The sequence below is a fragment of the Camelus ferus genome, chromosome 6 (genome assembly GCF_009834535.1).
Source record: "Camelus ferus isolate YT-003-E chromosome 6, BCGSAC_Cfer_1.0, whole genome shotgun sequence".
NCBI lineage: Eukaryota > Metazoa > Chordata > Mammalia > Artiodactyla > Camelidae > Camelus > Camelus ferus.
In genome coordinates, this window is record NC_045701.1 from 25953761 (window position 1) to 25975591 (window position 21831).

The window sequence follows — 21831 nt, forward strand, 5'->3', positions numbered from 1 at the left end:
TCACCAGAAAATAGGCGTGCATGTTTCCAGAGCAGTAATGCTCCCCTAAAACAAGTCTTTTTACCTCAGGTGTACAATAGCAAATGTTCCTCATATATTATCACCATGAATTTTTCTTGACAGGTTTTCAAGTCCTGTATTCATACCAAAATTTTATCTTGATTTAGTAACTAGACAAAAAGGCTGGCTTCATTTGTATGAACAGTTTTGTCAAATATGTATGTACTTGGATGCCCTGAAATTCCCCAAGTAGAAAGAAATGCTTTCCACGAAGCTGCTTATTCCTAGTAACCCACATCAGAGCTGACACATGAAAAATGGTGAAATTACTGAAGGTAGTCCAGCCTGAATAAGGACTACCTTATTAGTTCAGGTACTTGCATCTCCCTAATTTTCATATTAATCATGTGTCCATCTTTCTCTGAAATAGGGCCATCATGCTTCATGTCAGAATTTAGCATGTAAGTAAAATTCATAGTGCTTCAAATCTCACTTGAAAATATTTGTGTGGAGAGAACAGAATGACTGATCTTATAATTACTAATAAAGTAAGATTTCCTAAAATGTTTGTTTTTAGCCTTGAAATAGGAAAATTAGTATTAAGACATTTATAAAATCAATGAGGACCACAGAGTCCCTATCCACCAAATCAACAATAATACAGTGTTCTTGTTTGAGAGCTGCTGCACACTGTAATGTACCAATGTTATATATTTCTCATCAGTTTTTACAGTTTCCACTGATTAAATATATATTGACTCATAAAGCATTACCATCACATCAACTGTCACCAGATGCAAGCATATGTCATTTAGGTATTAACTAACATAAAAATGGCAGCTTGGCTATTTAGAAGCCATGATCTGGTACCAGTCATTCCCAAATTTCCCTAATGCATTAGCAATCTCTCAGAAACTGCTATTATCTCTGCACTAATCTGCAGCCAAAGGAGAGAAAACACTTTAAATAACTATTTCTTTTCTTTGGTTAAATATTGCTACATAGGCATGGTAAATAACAGGTTTATTGATACAGGAGAAAATGTGTCAGTGGGTTAAAATTTTCCATCTTACGAGGATGGAAGTTGAGGTCAGCTAAAGAAGCTAAGCTCAACAGAAATATCCATTAAAAATTCAAATGAATATAAATTGCTACTATATAAAACTTATGCCATCAATATCATCATCTATAAAAATGACTACCACATTTGCATCACACTTTTTCTAGACGCTCTATCAAGAATGTTTTTTTCCCCCATAAAGGACACTCTTCTTTTTCTTAAAGGACCTTCACTAAATTCCAAATTAGTTACAGCTCAGATACTTCAGGTTGCTAACAGAATCGACTCATAGAAAACAAGTCTGGAGACATTTCAAAACCACCTTGCTCTAGGGGGCAAAAAAAAAAAAAAAAAAAGAATAAAACACAAGTTTTGCTAGGAGGAGGGGAGAAATCCTTTCTGTATGTTAACTCTCCTATCAGATTGTGTCGACACTGCCTAGACTATTAAAACCTTCTAGTAAGTGATGGGTAATTGCTCATTTGCTGACTGTAGTGGTGTACAGCAGACAGAAGCTGTGAGCAGAGCCATTCTTCCTTGCTAATATAACATGTAGAACTTGCTGCTCCTGCAACACTTAATGCTCACAGTACCGAGTCATCTTTAATGCAAACACACATTTTCTGCCTTGCTTCTATGTTTTCCATTATAATGCAACACAAAAACAGTGTACATTTCATTCCATCCCTGTGAGGTTTGCATAAGCAGTTCCAAGTCAGACTAAATATTGTATTGCTCTTATTACAGTGGATAAATATTTTAAAGTTTAGGAATTAAATATTTTATTTTTTCGGTATGCTCTCTGCAACTATTATGAACTTTTTACAGCTTCTTCATTCACGGGAAATCTTAAGGGTTTCCTTTTTTAAATGGAAGACTATTATTTGTTTCCCCAAACAGACGCAGATAAGAGTTAACAAATAAGTTCAATAAATCACTTCATACTTGGTGTTATTAAGAACAATATGCTTCTGTATATAAAGACTTCTCTATAAGGCATGTATCTTTTATTATAATAAAAGTTTGCCAACAACAACAAAGAAATGAATCAAGTAAATGTTACATCTTTAGGTATACAATTTCCCTCCTCATTTTTATAACAGTTAGCAAAGATTCTCTTGGCAAACATCTCTTTACTTGACACAGGTATTTCTCACACTAAACTAAGACAACACATCTGAAGAAGAGCATGTCCTGAGCTGTTTGGCTGAAATTTCCCACAAAATAAGAAACCAAGAAGCTGTTTACACATTCACTTTAAAAGAACCAGACTAATTATGTTAACTGATTTATTAATATACAAAGTTCTTTGTCCAATTATTAAAAGTACAAAGAGACCAGGGAGCAATTTAAATGTCTAATGCACTTCAAAATCTTTTTTTTTTAAAGTTAATTATAATTTTAAGCAAAGCTTCTCCAGATTGGCCCCTTAGGTTTTATGTAGGTTTAAATGAAATAATAACAATAACATTACCTCATTGGCTAGTTCCAGGAGCACTGGGGCAGCTCCATTTTCCCCCACTCCATTCAGATACCTAGACAAGACAGAGCCAAGTGGTAATGCAGTGACAAGAAAAGACCAGCATAGACTTGTCAGCATCCCTTGTGTGTACACGTTTCTCCTGGGCAAACGCCACGCTCAGCTCTAGTTAAAGTACGCTACTGTCATAGGAAAGCACTGAAGGGAAAAGAATAACAAAAACAACTTACCTCAAAACCACTGGCAACTAACTGAGGTTGGGGGCAGGAGGTATCGCGCATCGGTTTCCCTTTTTTTCCCCTCCTAACATGCAAAGTGAGCATGGAGGTAATTTTGAAAAGAACTAACCCTATCTCCCTGGCTTTATCTATACCACAACCACTTTGTTGACAGGAAATATGTTTACCCTGAAAGTCTGAGAAAAAAGCGTCCATGCACCCATATCACCTGTTATTTACTTTCAGTTCATAGGATTGAACTGGTATTGAACTGGTCAACATAGGTTGACATCGTATTAAGAAAAAAATGGAAGAGACTTTTCATCAGTGGGTCAGCACACCTTTAACAGGCAATACAAGCCACTGTCTTATCTGGATTTGTCATAACCTCCAGCTCTCCCCATCCTCCAACCCTACTAAAAGAACAAAAACAAATAAACAAAAAAAACTCTCCAAATCCATCCCAGACATGGAAGCCCGAGTGATTTAAAAAAAAAAAATTTTGAACATACCATTATCCTTCCTAAAACACTTCAAAAGCTCCACATCAAATCTCAAGATTAAATTATAACCACTTAAAAATTCTTGTAAGGTTCTTCATACTCTGGCTCCTACCTACCCATTTGGCCAGCCTCACCTCTAGTCAGTGTTCCCCATTCTGACCCTTCACCTAGATAACTCATGATTCAGCTTATACATCACTTTATTCAATTCCCCACGATCCGGGTGTATGTTAAGTGTCCCTCATACGCAACCGAGGAGCACCCTGATCATCTCTCCATCATTTCACCCAGAATATTGTGTTTGATGAGTTCCTTGTCCACGTCAAACCCATCCCCAGGTTGAAAGCCTCATGAGGGTAGAAAATTTTCACTTTATTCAATTTATTATGCCCAGCACAGTTCCTGGTTTATAGTAGATGACTATATTATACACATGTTTTTCTTTAAAAAAAAGAGTAATTAAGTAATTTGTAACAGTAACACGCTGTCTTTGAGCCCTGCTCCCTGCAGCAGCAGCCCTTTTAACCGCAAGCGCCACGGCTGCACCGGACTGCCGGGGAGCAGGGCCTGTAAGGACTCAGGGCTCTGCCGTCAGAGCCAGGGCTGAAGTGCCTTAGGGAGACATCGTTCAGTTAACTGCTGCGAGGATGGTGTCTGCAGGGAGGGGAGATGAGAATCTGGCTGTGGCCTCGACGATTTAAGGGTATATTCGTGGCTTACTTAGAAAAACTGCCATTTAGGGCCAACTGCTTATTTGGCTGTGGCCCAGAGAGCTCGCAATATCAGGGTTTTGTGAAGGTGAGTTAGGTTTTGTGCCTCGAGGGGCACAGCAGAGGCACCTAAATAAATGCACAATCACTCCTTCGTAGTCCAGATCTAGGCAAAACGATCTCTCCTGGGCGTAGGTGCAATGTGCAGCAGTTCTGGGTCCAAGGGCAGCATGTGCTGAAGGGCACGTACGCACAAGGGCCACGTCTAACTGCTTCGGTCCCTAATAACTGGAGGGGGCCCCAAGTTAGGATTAGTAGGCAGTTGGTGTAAATTCCAGCTCAGGAGCAGGACTTTATTTTTAAAATATGAACTGAGGAGAACAGTGCCTACCTTACATCTGGGTGTGGTGAGGACTACCTTGGACCCTTAGGACGGGTCCAGTGATCAGCCCAGAAACAAGCTGCTATTGGCAGCTAAGGGCTCAGGTGCCCTGTACACACAGTTTATTCTGTCCCTATTACCTAAACAGGATTAAGCAGAAATAACTGAGATGCTTATATAGCATTTGACATGAGATATTTATTTTGTGAAACAATGTAGGCTTGTAAAGATTATAAATCCCCACATGCTATTTGATTAAGTGCAACAGGGTACAGTCACGTGGAATCTCTACACAGCAGTGCATCTAGTCCTTTACCTTTAGTTACTGCACAAAAATAAGACCAGTGAACAAGACATGCAGACTGACAGGCAAATCAGCCTACACAATGAGAAATTAGAACAGTACACCGACTGGAATGGCCCAATAATTTAAGTCAAATATTTTAATGGTGCAATTAAAGTAATCAGATAAGGGGTCAGATACATTTTTTCAATATATTTTTAATTTCTTTAAAGTCATGTTCAGGCAAGGTGCTGTTTAAAAAACCACTATTAGCTTTGTCCACAGATATAAGTTGTCCAAAGTTACCTAAGGTAAGTTTGATGTTGAATGCAATTTTAATTTAAAAAATTACATTTTAAGTGAGCTTCTCAAAGCAAATTATACAATTTGAGGGAGCCCTGAAACTTGTAAACTAAATATTCTGACACAAATGCACAAAATAAAGTTGGCATCATAAAAAAAAGCCATATTAGGCAAAAATAGAACTAGGTATGAACATTTCTTCCACAGTAACTCTTTGACTGAACAAACTAACAACATTTTCTTGATAGTAAAAATCAAAGTCAACAGATGAGGTCTTCCTTATAACTGCCAGAAGCAAATACTAAATTATATTATTTCATAGGTATGATTATAAAGATGTATGACTTCCAATAAACAAAATGGAATAAAATCAAATTATTGAAGGTAGGGAAAAGTCTCAGGATCATTATAACTTCAAAGTAATTCTAGCAAATCCATTTTCCATTTATGGGCTCTTTCTTGAATAAATTGTTTAGGAATCTAACTGGGAAATAAGTATTTTTAGGACCACTGGAAAAATACAACAAAAATAAAAACAAACAAGGCAAGTGTGGTTTAGAGAAAGATCCCTGGGAAGCAGGTCAGCTAAGACCTTCAAGTCAACTTACAGCTTTTCCACTGAACTTGAGAGGTCTGCTCATGGAATAACCAATCAGCTCTGTCGAGTCAGACCAACTAACCAGAGTGCACGTCCACTAAGGATTCTGGGTGGGAGTATTTAAGCCTATACAGATAATAGGATGTCTTTACAATTCTGTACTTGACATTCATTTATTCTGCAAATATTTTTGAGAGCTAACTATGTGTCAGGCCTTATTCCAGGTTCTGAAGAAGCAGCAAGGAACAAAACTTCCTTGGTTCCTGCCATCACAGAGATTAGAGATGGATAAGAAAAAGACAGAGAATTAAATATACGATATAATGACATATGCCATGATAAACTATAAATCAGATGGGCTGGGCAGGAAGCCCCCTCTCTAAGGAAGTGACAGTTGAGCAGAGACCTGTAGGAAGAAAGCAGGAAACCACGGGAGGAGGAACATTCCCAGGAAGAGAACAGTAAGTGCCAATGTCAGCAACATACGTGCCGGGGTACCTGAGAGCTGGGAGAAGCTCTAGCGTGACCAGAGCAGAGTCTCTCCTCAGAGGCTGACTGGAAAGAACAGGAGAGTAGCTAGGTCCAGACCACAGCCTATGTCAGAAAACTGTTGTTTTGAGTTCAATTCTATGGTTTCATAAAAACGCTGCATCAATCATTACCCTGGTAGTGACCAATAGAACACATCTATTAAGTTTAAAGACACAGAAGATGGTCAAACAACAATAACCTACTATGTCTCTATATAATATCTGAAGCATGCTCATACTTAAGACAGTAGAAATTCCCAGTTATGGATTTGATAAGACTTCCCAGTTGGTCAAATACAGAAACCAAACCCCAGAGCACTGATGGAACTCATCTGGGCTTTCTTAGCTGGTAGGCAATAAATCTCTGAAATGGAACGCTGATCTCCCAAAGCCTACTGAGGTGTCCTCATATGTTGGAAAGGGTAGAGCTGCTTCTGAATGTATTCGTTTCCCAACTATACCTTATAACAATTCAGAAGCACTAGGGAAAAGAAATTAAATTTAAATTAATTTGAAGTTAAATTTGTCCTTTCTGGGAACTTTAATTGTCCCCCATTTCAAGTGACAGATCAGGTTTACTCAAATTTTTAGATACACAATCAAAGGAGCATGCTACTACAGAAAATATTCACTAAGGACATAAATCAGAAATTCCTAATGCGACCCTTCTCTCCATCCTCAGAGCATCTTGTGCAAACTTATAGCACAGACTATTCACATGGTTATAAAATGGTTTGTTTCTCCCTCCTTGGGGCAGGGCTACACAAATCAATGTTGAACCTTCATCCAACAGAGCCTTAGCAAAGGTGTGAATTGTAACTGGGATATAAAGATGTAATCCTGAACACTACATGAGGTTGAACTGTTCTATCTTCCTGATGCCTACTTGAAAATTAAAACTTTGCAGACCCTGTATGTCATCCTCCAAGCTTTGCCACAGGAGGGCTAACAAATGTGTATCTGGTGGTGAAACCATCCTTTAAAGATCTTCATAGAAGGTTCATTTTATAACTTTTTTTCAGTATGAAAGATCCATTAATAACTAAGATTAAAAATAATATATACTGATTTTAAATACAAGACAAAGTTATTAAATTCTTAATATTTCCATAACAACTTCAAAAACCTACCAAAATTCTTCACTAAGCTTACATCTGAATATCACCTTTGTTGATTCTACCTCAAAAATCTCTGGAACACATCTCCAAGTAGGCAGCTACTTTCTCACTGAACAGAGCAGCTGAGGACAGGTACTGTGGTTTTTATACTTGGTTCCTAGCATAGGAGACGGGACATAGTGAACGCAAAGTAAATGGTGCAAATTAAACAAAAAAGTGGTTCAAATTTTCAGATACTATTTTTATCATGTAATGCCAATAACATAAATGAACTAAACTTTTTTCCATGTGAACATCTAAATGAAATTCAACTGGTCTGATTCTCCAAAGCCAATAAAATTGGCCCCTCAGACAGTGTGGGCTGAGAAAAGGGAGGAGATGAGAGACAGTATTTCTAAATTTTACTAGTGATGAGGAAACTTGCAAATGTCAGTGTGTGTGTGTGTGTGTGTGTGTGTGTGTGTGTTTGCCCATGTGCACCGATTCAGATACATCTAAATAAATTTTACCAAGTATGCTTCCTGTTTAGAAATAAAAGGCCATTAGTACAGTGGGAAAGAATAGTGAGTTGCTTTCAATATGAACACTCAAGCTGTGTCTACACACGCACAACACGAAGAAGTGACGGAATTTCCTCAATAATTCAAAAAAACATTTTCTACTGCTATTTGGATACTTTGAAGTTTCAGTTAACCACGGTGGAAACACATTGTGGAATGTATGGTCTTAAATACAGACTTCAAATTCGGAACTGAGATCATCTCAATGCTAGCAAGAATGCAGAAACACAGAAATTCTCTGAAATTGCTAGTAGAAATGTAACCATTATCACCTTTCTAGACAGTAATTTGACAACATAAAATCTTAAAATGTTCATTGTTTGTACCAGTAATTACATTTATAGAAATATTAAGAAATTAATCTAAAATGCAAAGACTCATGCACCAAAATATTTATCACAGTATCATTTATAATATCAGAATATTGGAAACATATATGTTCAACAGAGGAATAATTCAGTGAGGTATATCTTCATATGATGAAGTTACGCAATCAAAATGTTTACAAAAAGCTTTCTACAAAATATTATGTCATATACATTTTTCCAAGTATAAAATTCAGAATTCACAGTTGCATATACAGTATGACCTCATCTACATAAAAATGGCTTTGACAAAAGACTGGAATGAAAAATACCACAGTGGTTATCTACAGCTGCCACAATTATGGGCAATCCATTCATTTCTTTTTTAGAGCATTACAAATGTACTTAATTTTCACAAAAGGCAAGTATTACTTTTATAAAAGAAAAATATGAAGAAATTGTTAAGATTGTCAAACTGCTTAAACATGTTTTGATATAATTTGCCTTTATTCTTATCAGCTGGAAAACAAAAACCTTTTAAGGCCAATTTACCCTGGAGAATGCAGGGACATTCAACCTGCATATTTAGAACAAGTGGCCTATGAGATCAATCCATCTGAAAGGTAACAACAGCCCGTCTCCAAGCGCCAAGTGCAGGGCAGAAAAGTCAGGAAGCAGGGTGGTAAAGTAAGAAACTAGTCAGACTGCTTTCCTATTAATCTGCCCATTGCAGCCTAACTTCGGTTTTGTTTCAAATTGTCGGGACTCCTTGAAATGATTGGGATTCTCACATTTAACTAAATGTAAAGACATACAAATATTATTTCTGTATTTTTATTATTACCCACTCAACCATTCATCGAGTAACCATACTTAAAGGAAAGATTTGTATTTCTGGCCAAACTACCTAGACAATCCAATAAAGTATGTTCATCCTTCAGTAATTAAATATACTTTTGAATGAAACTAAAATTTTTACAAGTAGTACTTAGAGATCTTAGAAATCATCTAATTAAAATGGCCTTTTTACAATTAAAAAAATGATTATCAGAAGGATGCCCCATGGCCTGTTAGTAGATCTCCAAATTTCTAGAAAAAATGCTCAGTTTTCCTTTGCTCATGTTTATAGAGCCTCAAAATCTGGATATTGAACCATACTTTCATATGAAAAGCCTAAGACTATAAATTTTAACAACAAGAATGTATTTTTTGACATGTGAATCATTTTTCAGTCTTTCTTTGGAGGGTCTGGATGCCAAAGCAGTTGTTGGCTTCACAGCACTTCATAGGCCATTCTTAATTTTATACTCATGATTTAGACGATAACTTTAATTTAAATATTGATTTCACTGAGGAGATTATAACTTTCGAATAAACCAATTCAAATTTTACAAAGACTTCTTAGAAAGTAACTCTCCTAGCCATAAAAGAGTGTGTGTGTGTGTGTGTGTGTGTGTGGTATGTATGTACGTATACTTCTTTAACAGAACATACCTTTTACCATTAAAAATCTAACTTCAAAAACTTTTCAATAAATACTTCTCAATTCTTAAAAAAATGACTTTACAAAAACATGATACTAACATTCTATCTGTACATTCATTTAATTCGTAAAATTTTCATGCATAAAAACCATTCGTCTAAAATCAGTGGTGTCATTCTCACCACAGAAAGATTGCTCTGTCAATCTTAAATGTGATACTTTAAGGGCATATTTCAGTTTTCCTTTCCAATATGCCCTTGAAATAGTTAAGAAAGCAACCAACAATTTCTAATGCAAACCAGTACCATTTACCGTAAGTGACTCACTCATAGTACAAAAACGAAATTTGTAAAATTTTTGTCAAAAAGGAGCTAAGATTCTTTTTGTTTCAGAACAAGAGGTTGGAAACTACTTATTAGGTTGAAATTAAAATATCTCCTGGACAACATGTTATTGATTCAATACCTAAAACCTTCCTTTTCAAATATAAAACCCTCTTAAAATTTGACAGTTTTACATTATATGTCCATATGTCCTTACTTCATATGTATCTTTTTTTCCTTTCTAAGATGGCTAACCCAATACCTATGATGCAAAATACAACTGTACCAAAATTCAATCTTATTTTCTAATAGGTTTTTCAACTTACTGATCAAAATAAGAAAAATTGATTTGAGAACTTTCACATATACATGTAGATGTACATATGCATGAACATATGTATCTATACAAAATATGCACTTACAAGAAGTCTCAAGTCCCCAACTGAGTTTCTTACCTATAAAGACTTCACACATGTAAATCAAGAGTTTCACTATGTCCTTTAAATCTATATAACCAAGTATTTGTGAAATCATTTAAAAATATACTTGAAGTCTTAAACAACAGACTTAAATCAAGATGCCTTGGAATGTTATATAGGAAATCATTTTATTAACCTTATTTATTCATAATTATTGTTACAATTAATAGGTACTATGATACCCTCTAGTGGGGCAGGCAGGTCATACCTCTGGTAATAACTTTCAATCGCTTCCGAAGTATGATGTTTGGCATGTGTTCTCTTAATATGTTTCTGAAATAAAATATAAAAAGATCTTTATGTTGTGTCACAGATCAGGTTCAAGAACAAAAATGACATATTTCTCCATCCCAATGTCTAACACACAGGGCAAGTCAAACAATAGTTTGGGGATCTGGGTGGTGGTAGATCTTTTTTCCCTTCTACGCTATGAACCTATGCATTTCAATCTCTACTGCGTGGCTGGGATGTCTCCAGACTGTACCACAAGATACAGTATGTATGTAAAAGCCAACAGGGTCATAGTAATTGAATCTAAATAAGTTTGCTTAGGGTTGTAGAGGGCAAAGGAAAACTTGTTCCCTCTTTCGACCTTTGTATTAATTTCCTCTCAATTCAATTCCATCTAAGTCTCCTGCACTCTAGTTTTACAATCCAATTGCCATTTTTAACCAGGAAGAACATTGCTTAAAAACAACTTATTTGAAAACTACAAAAAGTAATTCCATAGAGACTTGCCACTTGACTGACACCTGTCATCTCATGATAAATGACTCCATTTTCTGCCTCTCTTGCCTTCTGCCACTCCAGCAATGGTCATTTATCATCATCTCTGTCAGCAATGGAAAGCGGCACTGACAGTGCAAGTCAGCAAACATTTAGCACATGGAACCACGCAACACGGGGAAATTATTATTGTCAGAATAATAATGGTTTAGCATAATTTATTACAGGTCCACCAAATAAGCAAAGGCTAGATGTTATTAGACAGATGGATGGGTAGGCTTGGCAGGCCTCCACTGAGACGCAGGCGGTGCTTGATGTGGAAAGGAGAACATCCTCCAACCCAATCAGAGAGCTGGCAGTTCAATTACAAAGAAATAAAGGGACATTCATCATTCAATTAGGCACCTGTCAACCCTCACAAAGGAGAAAACTTCTAACCTGGTACTCCTGGGAGAAGATGCTCAGCAGAGTGGCCTGCGATTGACTGGAACAAATAAAAGAAGGACAAAGTTAATTACTGGAGTGCACGGCAAAGAAACAAAAGAGAAAGGAGCTTCAAAGGTAGGCCTGCTGCCCTGTAATCTAACAGAACATGAAAACAAGTGTGGAAAAGTTGTTCCAGATGAACACCTCAAACAAAGGCTTCCTGCTGCTAGGTCAAGGAGAGAGAGAAAGAGAAAGGGGGAAATACGGACAGTCATCGAAGCAAAACTATCATACGATCTGGATTTTCTTAAACTTCAGAATGGCTATAAATCATATCTGTAGCATGCGGTTATGTTAAAAGGGACCAAAGGAGGCAAGGTTTATTTTCATTAACAAAGGATAGAATGAAATCCCACAAACAGCTGAAAACATGCAGTTCATTCATCAGCAACATTCTGAAATTTATTTTGTTAGCAGATAGGTAACCCCTTCTGTAGTTCTCTCAGATTCAGGGGAAAAAAAACTTTGCTCTTCACCTGAACTAGCACAGAGACCACTGAAACATCCCTACCGATGCTGCCCTGCCTCGAAAGTAGAAGCTGGGGTCCTTGGGGACGTCATTCCCTAAGACTGCTGTAAGCCGTATTCATCCAAGACTCCACACGATGTCAAACACCTGGCAATGAAGCAACCTGGAAAACATTCTTCCTGAGTGGGAATTTTCCTCTCTCAATTGTTCACATTTAGAAATGGAACAGGATTTTCTTCTCTAAAAAGCAATCAATAGCCCACTGCTATTCTTTCCACATGCCCTCTGTAGATGCATCTACCTTATCATATCTTGAAAACAATTCATTATGTCTGCTATATTTTCCTTCTAAATGATATTTGAACAAATTACAGCATTAATAATTCAATTTTGATAGTACACCTAAGCACTGTGAATAATTAAAACTTTTCTTTTCATGAATGAAACCACTTAAGCTCAGTATAGGTAATCTGGAGAGAATGAAATAAAAACAATGACACTGTATTTCTCTACTCACTGTCAGTGTTGTCACCTTCTGCATATTATCATAGATTTGACTTCTAACCCCTTTCCACTCTTATTAGATTACAAAAGAGTAAGTTTTAAAAAATGTCAGAAATGTTTATCAAGGAAAACCAATAATTACTAAAGGACTGTTTCAATAACTCAAAAGTACTCAGAAATGATTGAATAAAATAAATCTATTATAGTCCAATTTTTAAAATGTCTCTTAAAAATGGGAGGCACCATTGAAAGAGCTAGTTTTATGTATAAAAACTTCCTATTATGCCTGGCCTGCCTGAGGTTCACATGCAAATCACAAACCCTAGTAGGATTGCTGACAACCATCTCCTAAAAAAAAAAGGCAAAATTAAGCCCAAATCTTTATACACTACTGAATAAGTCACTATGTTAGATATTTATGTACAATAGAGCCCTCTTCATCGCACAGCAAAATGTATTTATGTTAACCATTTAATGGTCAGCAAAATGTCAGTCTCTATGTGTCAAACAATAGGATGGAAATAGACATGCATGTAATAAGTCATGGATCAGTGACTAATGAGGAGGAAACTAAACTGAATAAAACCGAAGTACACTTGTAGACACCCAGAAAGGGAAGATGAACAGACAGCTGGAGGAATAAGCCCAGGAATAAATAGTTCAAAGTAAAAAGTTGGTCAAGAGTTGAGAACATGTAAAAACTGAGGACACAATAACGTCTTCAGCCAGGAAACTCTTTAAACAGTTCAGAATTCAATTTAGCAAAAATCACAGATAGAGCCTACAGAGTAATTCATTTTCTCACAGCCAACAAGGTTTAAGGAGAAAATTCTAACTTACACTAGAGGCAAAAACTGACCAGACCTAAAAAGAGAAACTGACTTACTTAGCACAGTAACAACAGAAAGACAGGCCTGAGCCCAAATGGCTTTGGGTATGGTTGACCAGACAAAGCTGTAGAGAACTAACTGATCTTTGCTAAGTAGTCTGCCAGCCAGTCATCTCTTCCTGTATGTGCTGAGCTTACAGAGGAGTGTTCTGAACGAGCCTCACAATGTAAAGAGCAGGAAAGTAGTTTCAGTGCAACCAGGACCCTGACTCCAATATGTACTATTTGCTACTCTTGTAGTGTGTTAATTCTGAGAAGGGACACCAAGGGAAAGACTGGAGAGTGGGGCAATCATGATATCAATAGAGGGTGCAGCTCTGAAGACTCACCGGCCCCCAACTGCAGTTCCCCCGTGTCTGATTTGATGGGCTAGGAGCCACACAAGTTGGTATCAAGGCAACATTCATTAGGTTCCCCAGGAATATGGTTTCTAGTTAAAGAGGAGACGATTCTCTGTAACTAAAACAGTGCTATCTTAACACCACAGTCTGTCTGTCAGCTGTGTTCACTGAGCAGTGACAACGTCCTGAGGTCATGGGTATGGGGAAATATGCCATGGAAACACAAAATTAAAGTGGCCAGGAATTGGCTGAGAGGAAACTTTCAACATATACACACACAAAGCAAAAATTCGAACACTGCCCAGTACTCACTTTTTTTTTAGGGACCTAGTGACATAAATCATAACCTGAATCCTCAGCTATTTCAAGACTGTCCTGGCTTTGGAGCATATACATGTCACTTGGCATATATGCTTTTAATTTGCATATTCAAAAATACAGTCACGATTTGCACAAATGACCAAGATGAATTATTAAAATCTCCTCAAAACTCATTTTGTGTTTTTTTTTTCCCCCATGCTACCCTCCCAGATTCAGCCCCTCACCCTGCAGGTGTCTCAGTAGAAGAGCATGCGAGGAGACCCCTAGAATGGCTAAGTAAAGCCCTGTCAGAGTTGTGTGACAGAGGGCTTTAAGGAGCAGCAGCAGTCACATTGCAGCGTTGGGGAAACAAGTGTGAGGACGAAGCCAACACACTGAGGCTGGTGGGACAGGGGATGGAAAGAGCTTGAGTCCTTGAGGACACTGCTAAGCTGCTCAAGAGACCACGAATTGACTGAGCATCTTCCATACTCCTTTTGAGAAAGAATACATGTCCTTCTTTTTTCTTAACCCAAAAAGGAAGGAAGGAAGGTAAACTGCCTAGGTTTCTATTTTCTAAGTGCCCTGGAAGCAGGAGACACAACGGAGGGAGGGCTCTGAGACAGGGCACTCCAACACGATGGCACCTGTGCAGGGTGCAATACTTGGAAGGGGTTGTCCATTTTCACACTTACTAATTCCCTTCCTAGCTGGCAGCTGCTATATTTGGCTTCCTTAAAATTGTTCCTCTGTCTGTCACTGTGTCACGAAATTGATGTGCCTAGAGATCATAAATGGCTGTGTGTGAATGACTTTTCCATACAGATTTTAAATATTGATGGGGTACTATCCACCCTCATTTAACACTGCATCCAAGACTTCAAATGTCAGGTATATAAACAGGCAACAAACCGCTTCCCCATACAGTACTTAACTCAACGTGTCTCCAGACCCATCCAGCTCTCAGTAACCTCAAGGATATTAGAGAAAATGAACATCAGAGGGTTGAATGGGCGCAGGAAAGACTGAGAGCAGAACTTAGCATAGACTTAGATGCAATGCAGCATTCATACAAGAGGGACGTCTTCATGTTCCCAGGTGAAAATTTAAAGCAAGTAGAATCTTAAGGAAGTAGATACTACACATTATAGGTGCTTCCTCTCCTCAAGTGCTCAACCTCTGAAAAAGACCATAAACAAACAAACAAACAAACAAACAAATAAATAAATAAATGTTTTTATTTAACTTTCAAGCTCCTTTTGCTATAGAATCTAGGATGCATCAATGTCTATACTCTACTGGGCTTGAAACCCTCTAAGCAAAATAAATATTATTTCTGGATTCAGGAAGCAGTAAACCAACCCAAGGAAGATAAAGCAGGATACTCCTACAAAGTGTTAGGCTTGCAGACCTCACAAGGTACAGTCTCTCTTAATCAGTGAAAGAGTACAATAAAACACTGGCTCTATGTGGTCAAAGATTCAGAGTACTGGCCAAGGAAGGTTTTCCATAAAAGCAATGCATTACCCTCCCTCACCAGCCCCCCTACACCCCTACACACAAATTTGAAACATGGAACATTTTTTCCCTCTAAAATCAAAATGGAATTCAACGAGACAGCAAGACTTGGTACAACAATACTACTAACTTTGCGTTCTTTTTAGGAACATAACAATGTGAAGTAGAAAGAATCGCGAGAGATTACTGGCACTCTGAGAAATTACTGGGGAGAAAAAAAGGAAAAATATATAAACTAAGCTCAAGAAATAGAGAAAAATGTATCTATCGTACCCCCTCACCCATTCTTCTATTTTCCAGCATCATATTAAGGATACAGGCTACACTTTACGCCTAATCATAGAAAATATTCCCACACGTGACTTTATAGATGGCACCATTAAGCTTAGAAGTAATTGATGATCACAAAATTTCTTACAACTTATACTTACATGTTTTGTATATGCGTAAAGAGCAGTTACTATCCTAGGCACTTTCTGATGATAAGCTGAAGTCACATCCCAAACAGCTCTACCTACAGCAAGAGCTACAACACATACTTGATGCTACACACTACACGTGCCCTTTATTTTACCCTCACAGCAACCCTCTGAGGAAGGTACTATTATTGTCCTTATCTTAAAGATGGGGAAATGAAGGAAGAGGAGTTAAGTAAAATACACAATTAAAGACTTAGGTAAGTGGTAGAACTGGAAATCAAAATCCAGGTCCAACTCTAGACCCCAAGCCCTTAATCCCAATGCTGATTGCCTTTCTAATGTGTGTTAATATTATCTGCTTAAGGTTGAGCATGCATATATTACATTACACTCCAAAAAACCCTGAAAGGTAGGCACTGTTGCTCTTTTGATAGAAAATTGAGGCCACAAGAGGTCCAGAGTTTTGATCAAATTCCACAGCCTTAGACAATATTCCTTTTTTAAAAACTCAAATTGCAGTTTTCCTTTAATTAACTGCATAAAAATGATGCTCCTACAGGAAACAGTCAAGGATTAAAAACTGTTGGGTAATTTTTATTCCATTATTCTTCCTGCAGCTGAAGTATATTTTGTTAACAACCACATCATCATCTGAAGTGTCTCTATGTGACTGCAAATGTGTCTTTTGCTCAAATGCTATTTATTGCAAACAAAACAGCTTTAAATCCCTCCCTGAACAACACAGGTATAAACCAAACCGTTCTCTACAGAGGACAACACACTTCATAGGTGTTAATTTTATTACGTAACATTTAATTAAGTTTCCTCATTATAAACTGGTACATATTCTGTGTAAAATCTGTAGGTGTTCATCTGGTGTGTATCATTCCTGTGGTTTTTACTATGTCTGGCTGTATGTGTATGTGTCTATACACAAAACTAAAATTTCAACAACTGTGAGTGTTTTGAACATACTTTCTTGGCATATGCTTTCATTACATAAGATATTAACATTTATCCATGTCATAACACATTACTCTTTATAGTTTTTGTTTGTTTTTTTGGGGGGGATAATTAAGTTTATTTATTTTAAAAAATGTTTAATGGGGGTACTGGGAATTAAACCCAGGACCTTGTGCATATTAAGCACATGCTCTACCACTGAGCTAAACCCTCCCCCTCACATTACTGTTTTTTAATGATTTTTATCATGAATAAGACAAAATCATGTAACCACTTAAGCCATCAAATAGAACACTGCTGGGACCCTAAAAGGCACTCTATCTGATCACTGCCCCCTCCTTGTTACAGATGAATCTGATCTTTATGTTAATCACTTTCTTGCTTTTCTTTATAGTTTTACCACCCAAATGTGTATCCCTAAATTCTATAGGTTATCTTTGCCTGTTTGTAAACTTTAATGGAACCACACAGTGTGTGCTCTTTTGTTATCTGTCTTCTTTCACTCAGCAATATGTCTACATGAGTCACTTACGTTAATTTGAGTGTGGTTAATTCATTTTCATTGCCATATAGTATATTCTGTTGTACATGCCACCTTTATTTATTCTGTGGTTAATGAACATCTGGATTGTTTCCAGTCTTTTGCTAAAGGAAATAATGCTGCTGTGAACATTTGTGCAGATGCCTCCTGGTGCACCTGTGTACACATTTATGATGGGTTTAAATGTAGAATTGGAATTCAGGGCCATCTGACATGCAAATCTCCAGCTTTGGTAGATACTGCCAACCAATTTTTCAAAGCATTTGTAACAATTTTAAACTCTTAACCAACACTAAAGGAGAGTGCCGACTACTGTACATCCGTGTCACACCTTCTAGTTAATGGCTTGTCTTTCCATTTTCTTTCTGGTGTTTTTTGAAGTGTTGAGGTTTTAATTTTGATGAAGTCCAATGTAGCAATCCTTTCATTTTATTATTAGTACTTTTTGTGTGTTTTGTGTGTCTTTTCTAAGAAATCTTTACCTACCCAAAGTCATGAAGATATTTTCATATTTTCTTTTAAAAGCTTCAGAGTGTTAGCTTTTCATTTAGGCTTATGATCTGTCTTGAGTTAATTTTGTGCACTGAGACAGGAGTCACATTTTGTTGTTGTTGCTTTCGTACATATATCCAATTGGCCACACATCATTTACCCACTGACTTATCTTGTTGCCTTCGAGGAAAGCAAATATCTGAGGGTCCATCTGGGGATACTCTAATCTGTTCCACTGATTTATATGTTTATTTTTGCACAGATACCACACTGATTTGATTACTATTGCTAAAACATGCACATTTAATGTAAGTTCTAACATATTTAGGTCTAAGTCTATCATCTCATTAAATGCTAACTGTCTTACTCACTATACATTCCTTTTTTCTCTTCTTTTAAACTGACTTAGTATTTATTCTTCATTATTTTTCCTCCGGCAACTTGGAAGTTGTATACTTTTAAATTATTACTGATTATCTTATATAACCACATAACCCCTCAAGTTATCAAAATGTATTAACTGGTGATTAATTGCAGCCTGGAAGATACAAAAACTTTACAACACTATCTATATTTCTCCTTTCCTGACACAAAGGATATTACTGATATTGTTTTAATTCTACATAATCTTAAAATTCACAAGACATTGCTGTTGTTCTATATGGTTTCTCTTCAATCTGACATATCCACATACGAACCATTTCATTGTCCTTCTTTCCTTCCTTTTTCACTCTTCCATCTGGAATAGCTTTCTTTTAATAATTCCATCAGTGCAGACATTGATGATGTTAAATTTCAGCTCTTTTCAATAATAATAATAATAATATGTCTTATTTCTCTACCTGGTTTTAAGATTTTTTTAAACTTTAGTTATTAGAACCTTTAACTCTGGTATTTAGTAAGCTCCTGCTTACAGTTTGTTGGACTTCATAAATATGTTGCTGGGCACATTTCAACATTTTGGGAATATTCTCAACTATTATTTCTTCATACTTACTTTAGCACTCTCTCTCTCCCACCTGAGACTCCAAATAAGTGTATGTTAGCTCTCCCAACTATATCCTCTATCTCTTACTCTATCTTCATATTTTACACCTTTTTGTTATTCTGTGTTACATTCTAGGTATTTTATTCTCACCTATCTTCCAATTCACTAATTCTCTCTTCAGTAATGTCTAACTTGTTATTAAATACATCCACTGAGTTAAACCCATCCAGTTTAAATTATGGTATTTTTCAGTTGTAGATTTTCTATTAGATTCTTTCTCAAATAAGTTCCCTGCAAAATGTTTCAATCTTCTTTAACATTTTGAATAAATCATAATTACAAAAATTCTATTTAGCAGTTTCAGTAACTAGAGCCCCTGAAAGTCTATTTCTACAGTTTCTACTGATTCTCATTTATGTTTTCATTTCTCCTTATGTGACTAGGTACCTCCCATTACGTGCCATACTACTTGAAAAACTGCTTTATAAATAATTTGAATACTAAAATGGTTAACTTTCTCTAGAGAGGATTCTGATTTGATTCTGGGAGCACCATGATTCCAGAATAACTTAAGTCCAATCTCAGGCATTAATTTTTTAGGCCAATGAGGTAAACTTGAAGTTGAAATATAGTCACGGAGAGCTGTTTTACTTTCAGTTCACATTAACTCCTAGGGTGTAGCCCTTTAAGGTCCCACCTCAAAGCCTGGGACATTTACGAGAGCTCCTACCTTTGGTGAACCCTGATCTCTAAATCTTGTCCTCCAGCCCTATAAAGCTGTCAAAGGTCCTGCTCAGAACTTGGCTAGACTACATCTGCTGAAAAGGAAATTAAATTAGAATTCAGTGATTAAAAATGTAGTTCTTCCCCCACCATTGCTTATGTAAAAAAATTAATGCATTACTAACTAATCCATAGATTAAAGAGGAAATCACAATAGGAATAACAAAATATATGAAATTGAGCAATGACAGCAATAGGTATGAACAGTTTTGGGAAATTTATGGCATTAAGTGGATATAAGGGAAAAAAGAGAAAGGAACTGATTTTATTCTAGGAGGTTCTAGTAAGTTGAAGAGCCCAGCAAACAAAATAAAATACAAAAAGAAGTAAAAGACTCAAGAAGGAAACAAATAAAACCCTCCTTATTTGAAGATGAGATGGCTTAGAAACAATAGGAGAATTTATAAACAAAGTTTTTAAAAGCTAGTAAGACCTCAGAAAGGTAACTGGAAATAAGATTAATACAAAAGAGAAATAGAATTCTCATAAAATAATAATATTAAATTAGAAAGCAGAAAAAATAGACCTCATTCACAATAACAAAAACCATAAAGTACATATATATATTTAATAAAAATATGTAAAACCTTTGAAGAAAGTTATAAAATACTACCAAAGAGCATAGAAGAGTTCCTGACTAAATGAAGAGATGAGATACTTTTACAAAGATGGTATCATGGGTAAAAAGACAGTACTAATCAAACTGTCAATTCTCTACACATTAGTCTATAATTTTAATTAAAATCCAGCCAAATCCACAACAGTTTTCTGGTAGAATGTGACAAATTTATTTTAAAACCTATTAAAAAGGATCAGGTCAGGAATAATTAATAAATTCTGAAAAGCAAAAAAAAAAAAACAAGTAGGGAACTTACCCTACCAGATATCATCATGGATACATTTCAAAAATACAGTATTTACCAAAAAAAAAAAAAAAAAAAAAAAGCTACAGAATTACACAAATATTTGTTACCATTTATATAAAGTATAAGAACAATAAAATATAATTATCTTTTTGATATTTATGGATATGGGAAAAGAAATTCATGAGACTAATAAACACTAAACACCAGACAATGGTTACCTCGGGTGGAGAAGAAGAAGAAAGGTCATACATTCAAATTTTTAAAAAATACATTCCAATTAAAAAAAAATAAAAACCTGAAGGGGAAAAAAACTGTAGAATAGTGTCAGGGCATTTCATTTCTATAAAAGTAAAAAGCATCTGAAACAAATATAAACATAGATCCAAAGAGTTCATTATATTACCCTCTATTCTTTTCTATGTGTGTAATAGTTTATAATAAAATTAAGCAGGAGAAGAGGAAAAATGGAAAGAATTGAAGAGGAGCTGGATAAATTGATCTTAAAGATTTTTTCTCCTCTAAGTCCCTCTCTATTCTAAATGTTCTGATTTAGTTAGTCTTAAGCACCTATACTTTTCTTCCTTTCCTTTCCAATTAAATTGGGCCATAACATAAATCAGATAAAGAATAAGAAGGCTGGGTGGCAGACAGTTAATTTTGCTCAAAAGACCAGATATCTGGGCATTGTTCTCTAAAGTAATCCGAATAACTTCAACACAATATCATAGATACATTTGTAAGAAATGCTTATCAATTCTTTCTACCTGCAATAATTTATTCTGATTTCATTCTTTGTTTAATAAGTCAGAGTAAACTACATTATAAAGAAAATCTCAATAAATAAGGTTCTAGCGTATAGCACAGGGAACTGCATTCAGTATCTTGTAATAACCTACAATGAAAAAGAATATATATGTAACTGAATCACTATTCTGTATGCCAGAAACTAACACAACTTTGTAAATCGACTATACTTCAATAAACTTAAAAAAGGAGGGGGAAGAAATCTTCAAGTTAAGTTTGTAGTAATTTTAGTATGATTTCCAAAAAAGAATAAGAGAGCAAGAGAAAGTTAACAGACAATGGTAGTCTGATAACAATAGCCTGTGTGTGAAGATATTTATAATCCTTCCTTTGTTGGTTAAAATTCAACTTTCTTCCACCTCTGCATGAAGTATTACTAGTCTATCTTCCATCAGTTTCTCTCTTCT

General features: G+C 36.1%; 1 protein-coding gene and 1 non-coding gene across 13 annotated transcripts in view; both read right to left on the reverse strand.

Annotated features, from left to right (window-relative positions):
* The window catches only part of C6H15orf41 (chromosome 6 C15orf41 homolog), a 224805-nt gene that overhangs the window by 163108 nt on the left and 39866 nt on the right, over positions 1 to 21831 (reverse strand). For 10 of the 12 annotated variants that reach the window (XR_004320518.1, XR_001367135.2, XR_004320520.1 and 7 more), the window contains exons 2-4: positions 11500 to 11545; positions 10544 to 10608; positions 2535 to 2595 (exon numbers count right to left, since the gene is read on the reverse strand). Coding sequence is in view for 8 of the 12 variants with exons in the window: in XM_014565993.2 (XP_014421479.1) it covers positions 2535 to 2595; positions 10544 to 10608; positions 11500 to 11545 (172 nt within the window). In the remaining 4 variants the exon portion in view is untranslated. The remainder of the gene's footprint in view (positions 1 to 2534; positions 2596 to 10543; positions 10609 to 11499; positions 11546 to 21831) is intronic. The other 2 variants (XM_032481544.1, XM_014565995.2) reach the window with 1 other exon arrangement.
* Positions 17092 to 17163, reverse strand: TRNAI-AAU. The gene has a single exon. It is a non-coding gene; the product is annotated as a tRNA-Ile (tRNA).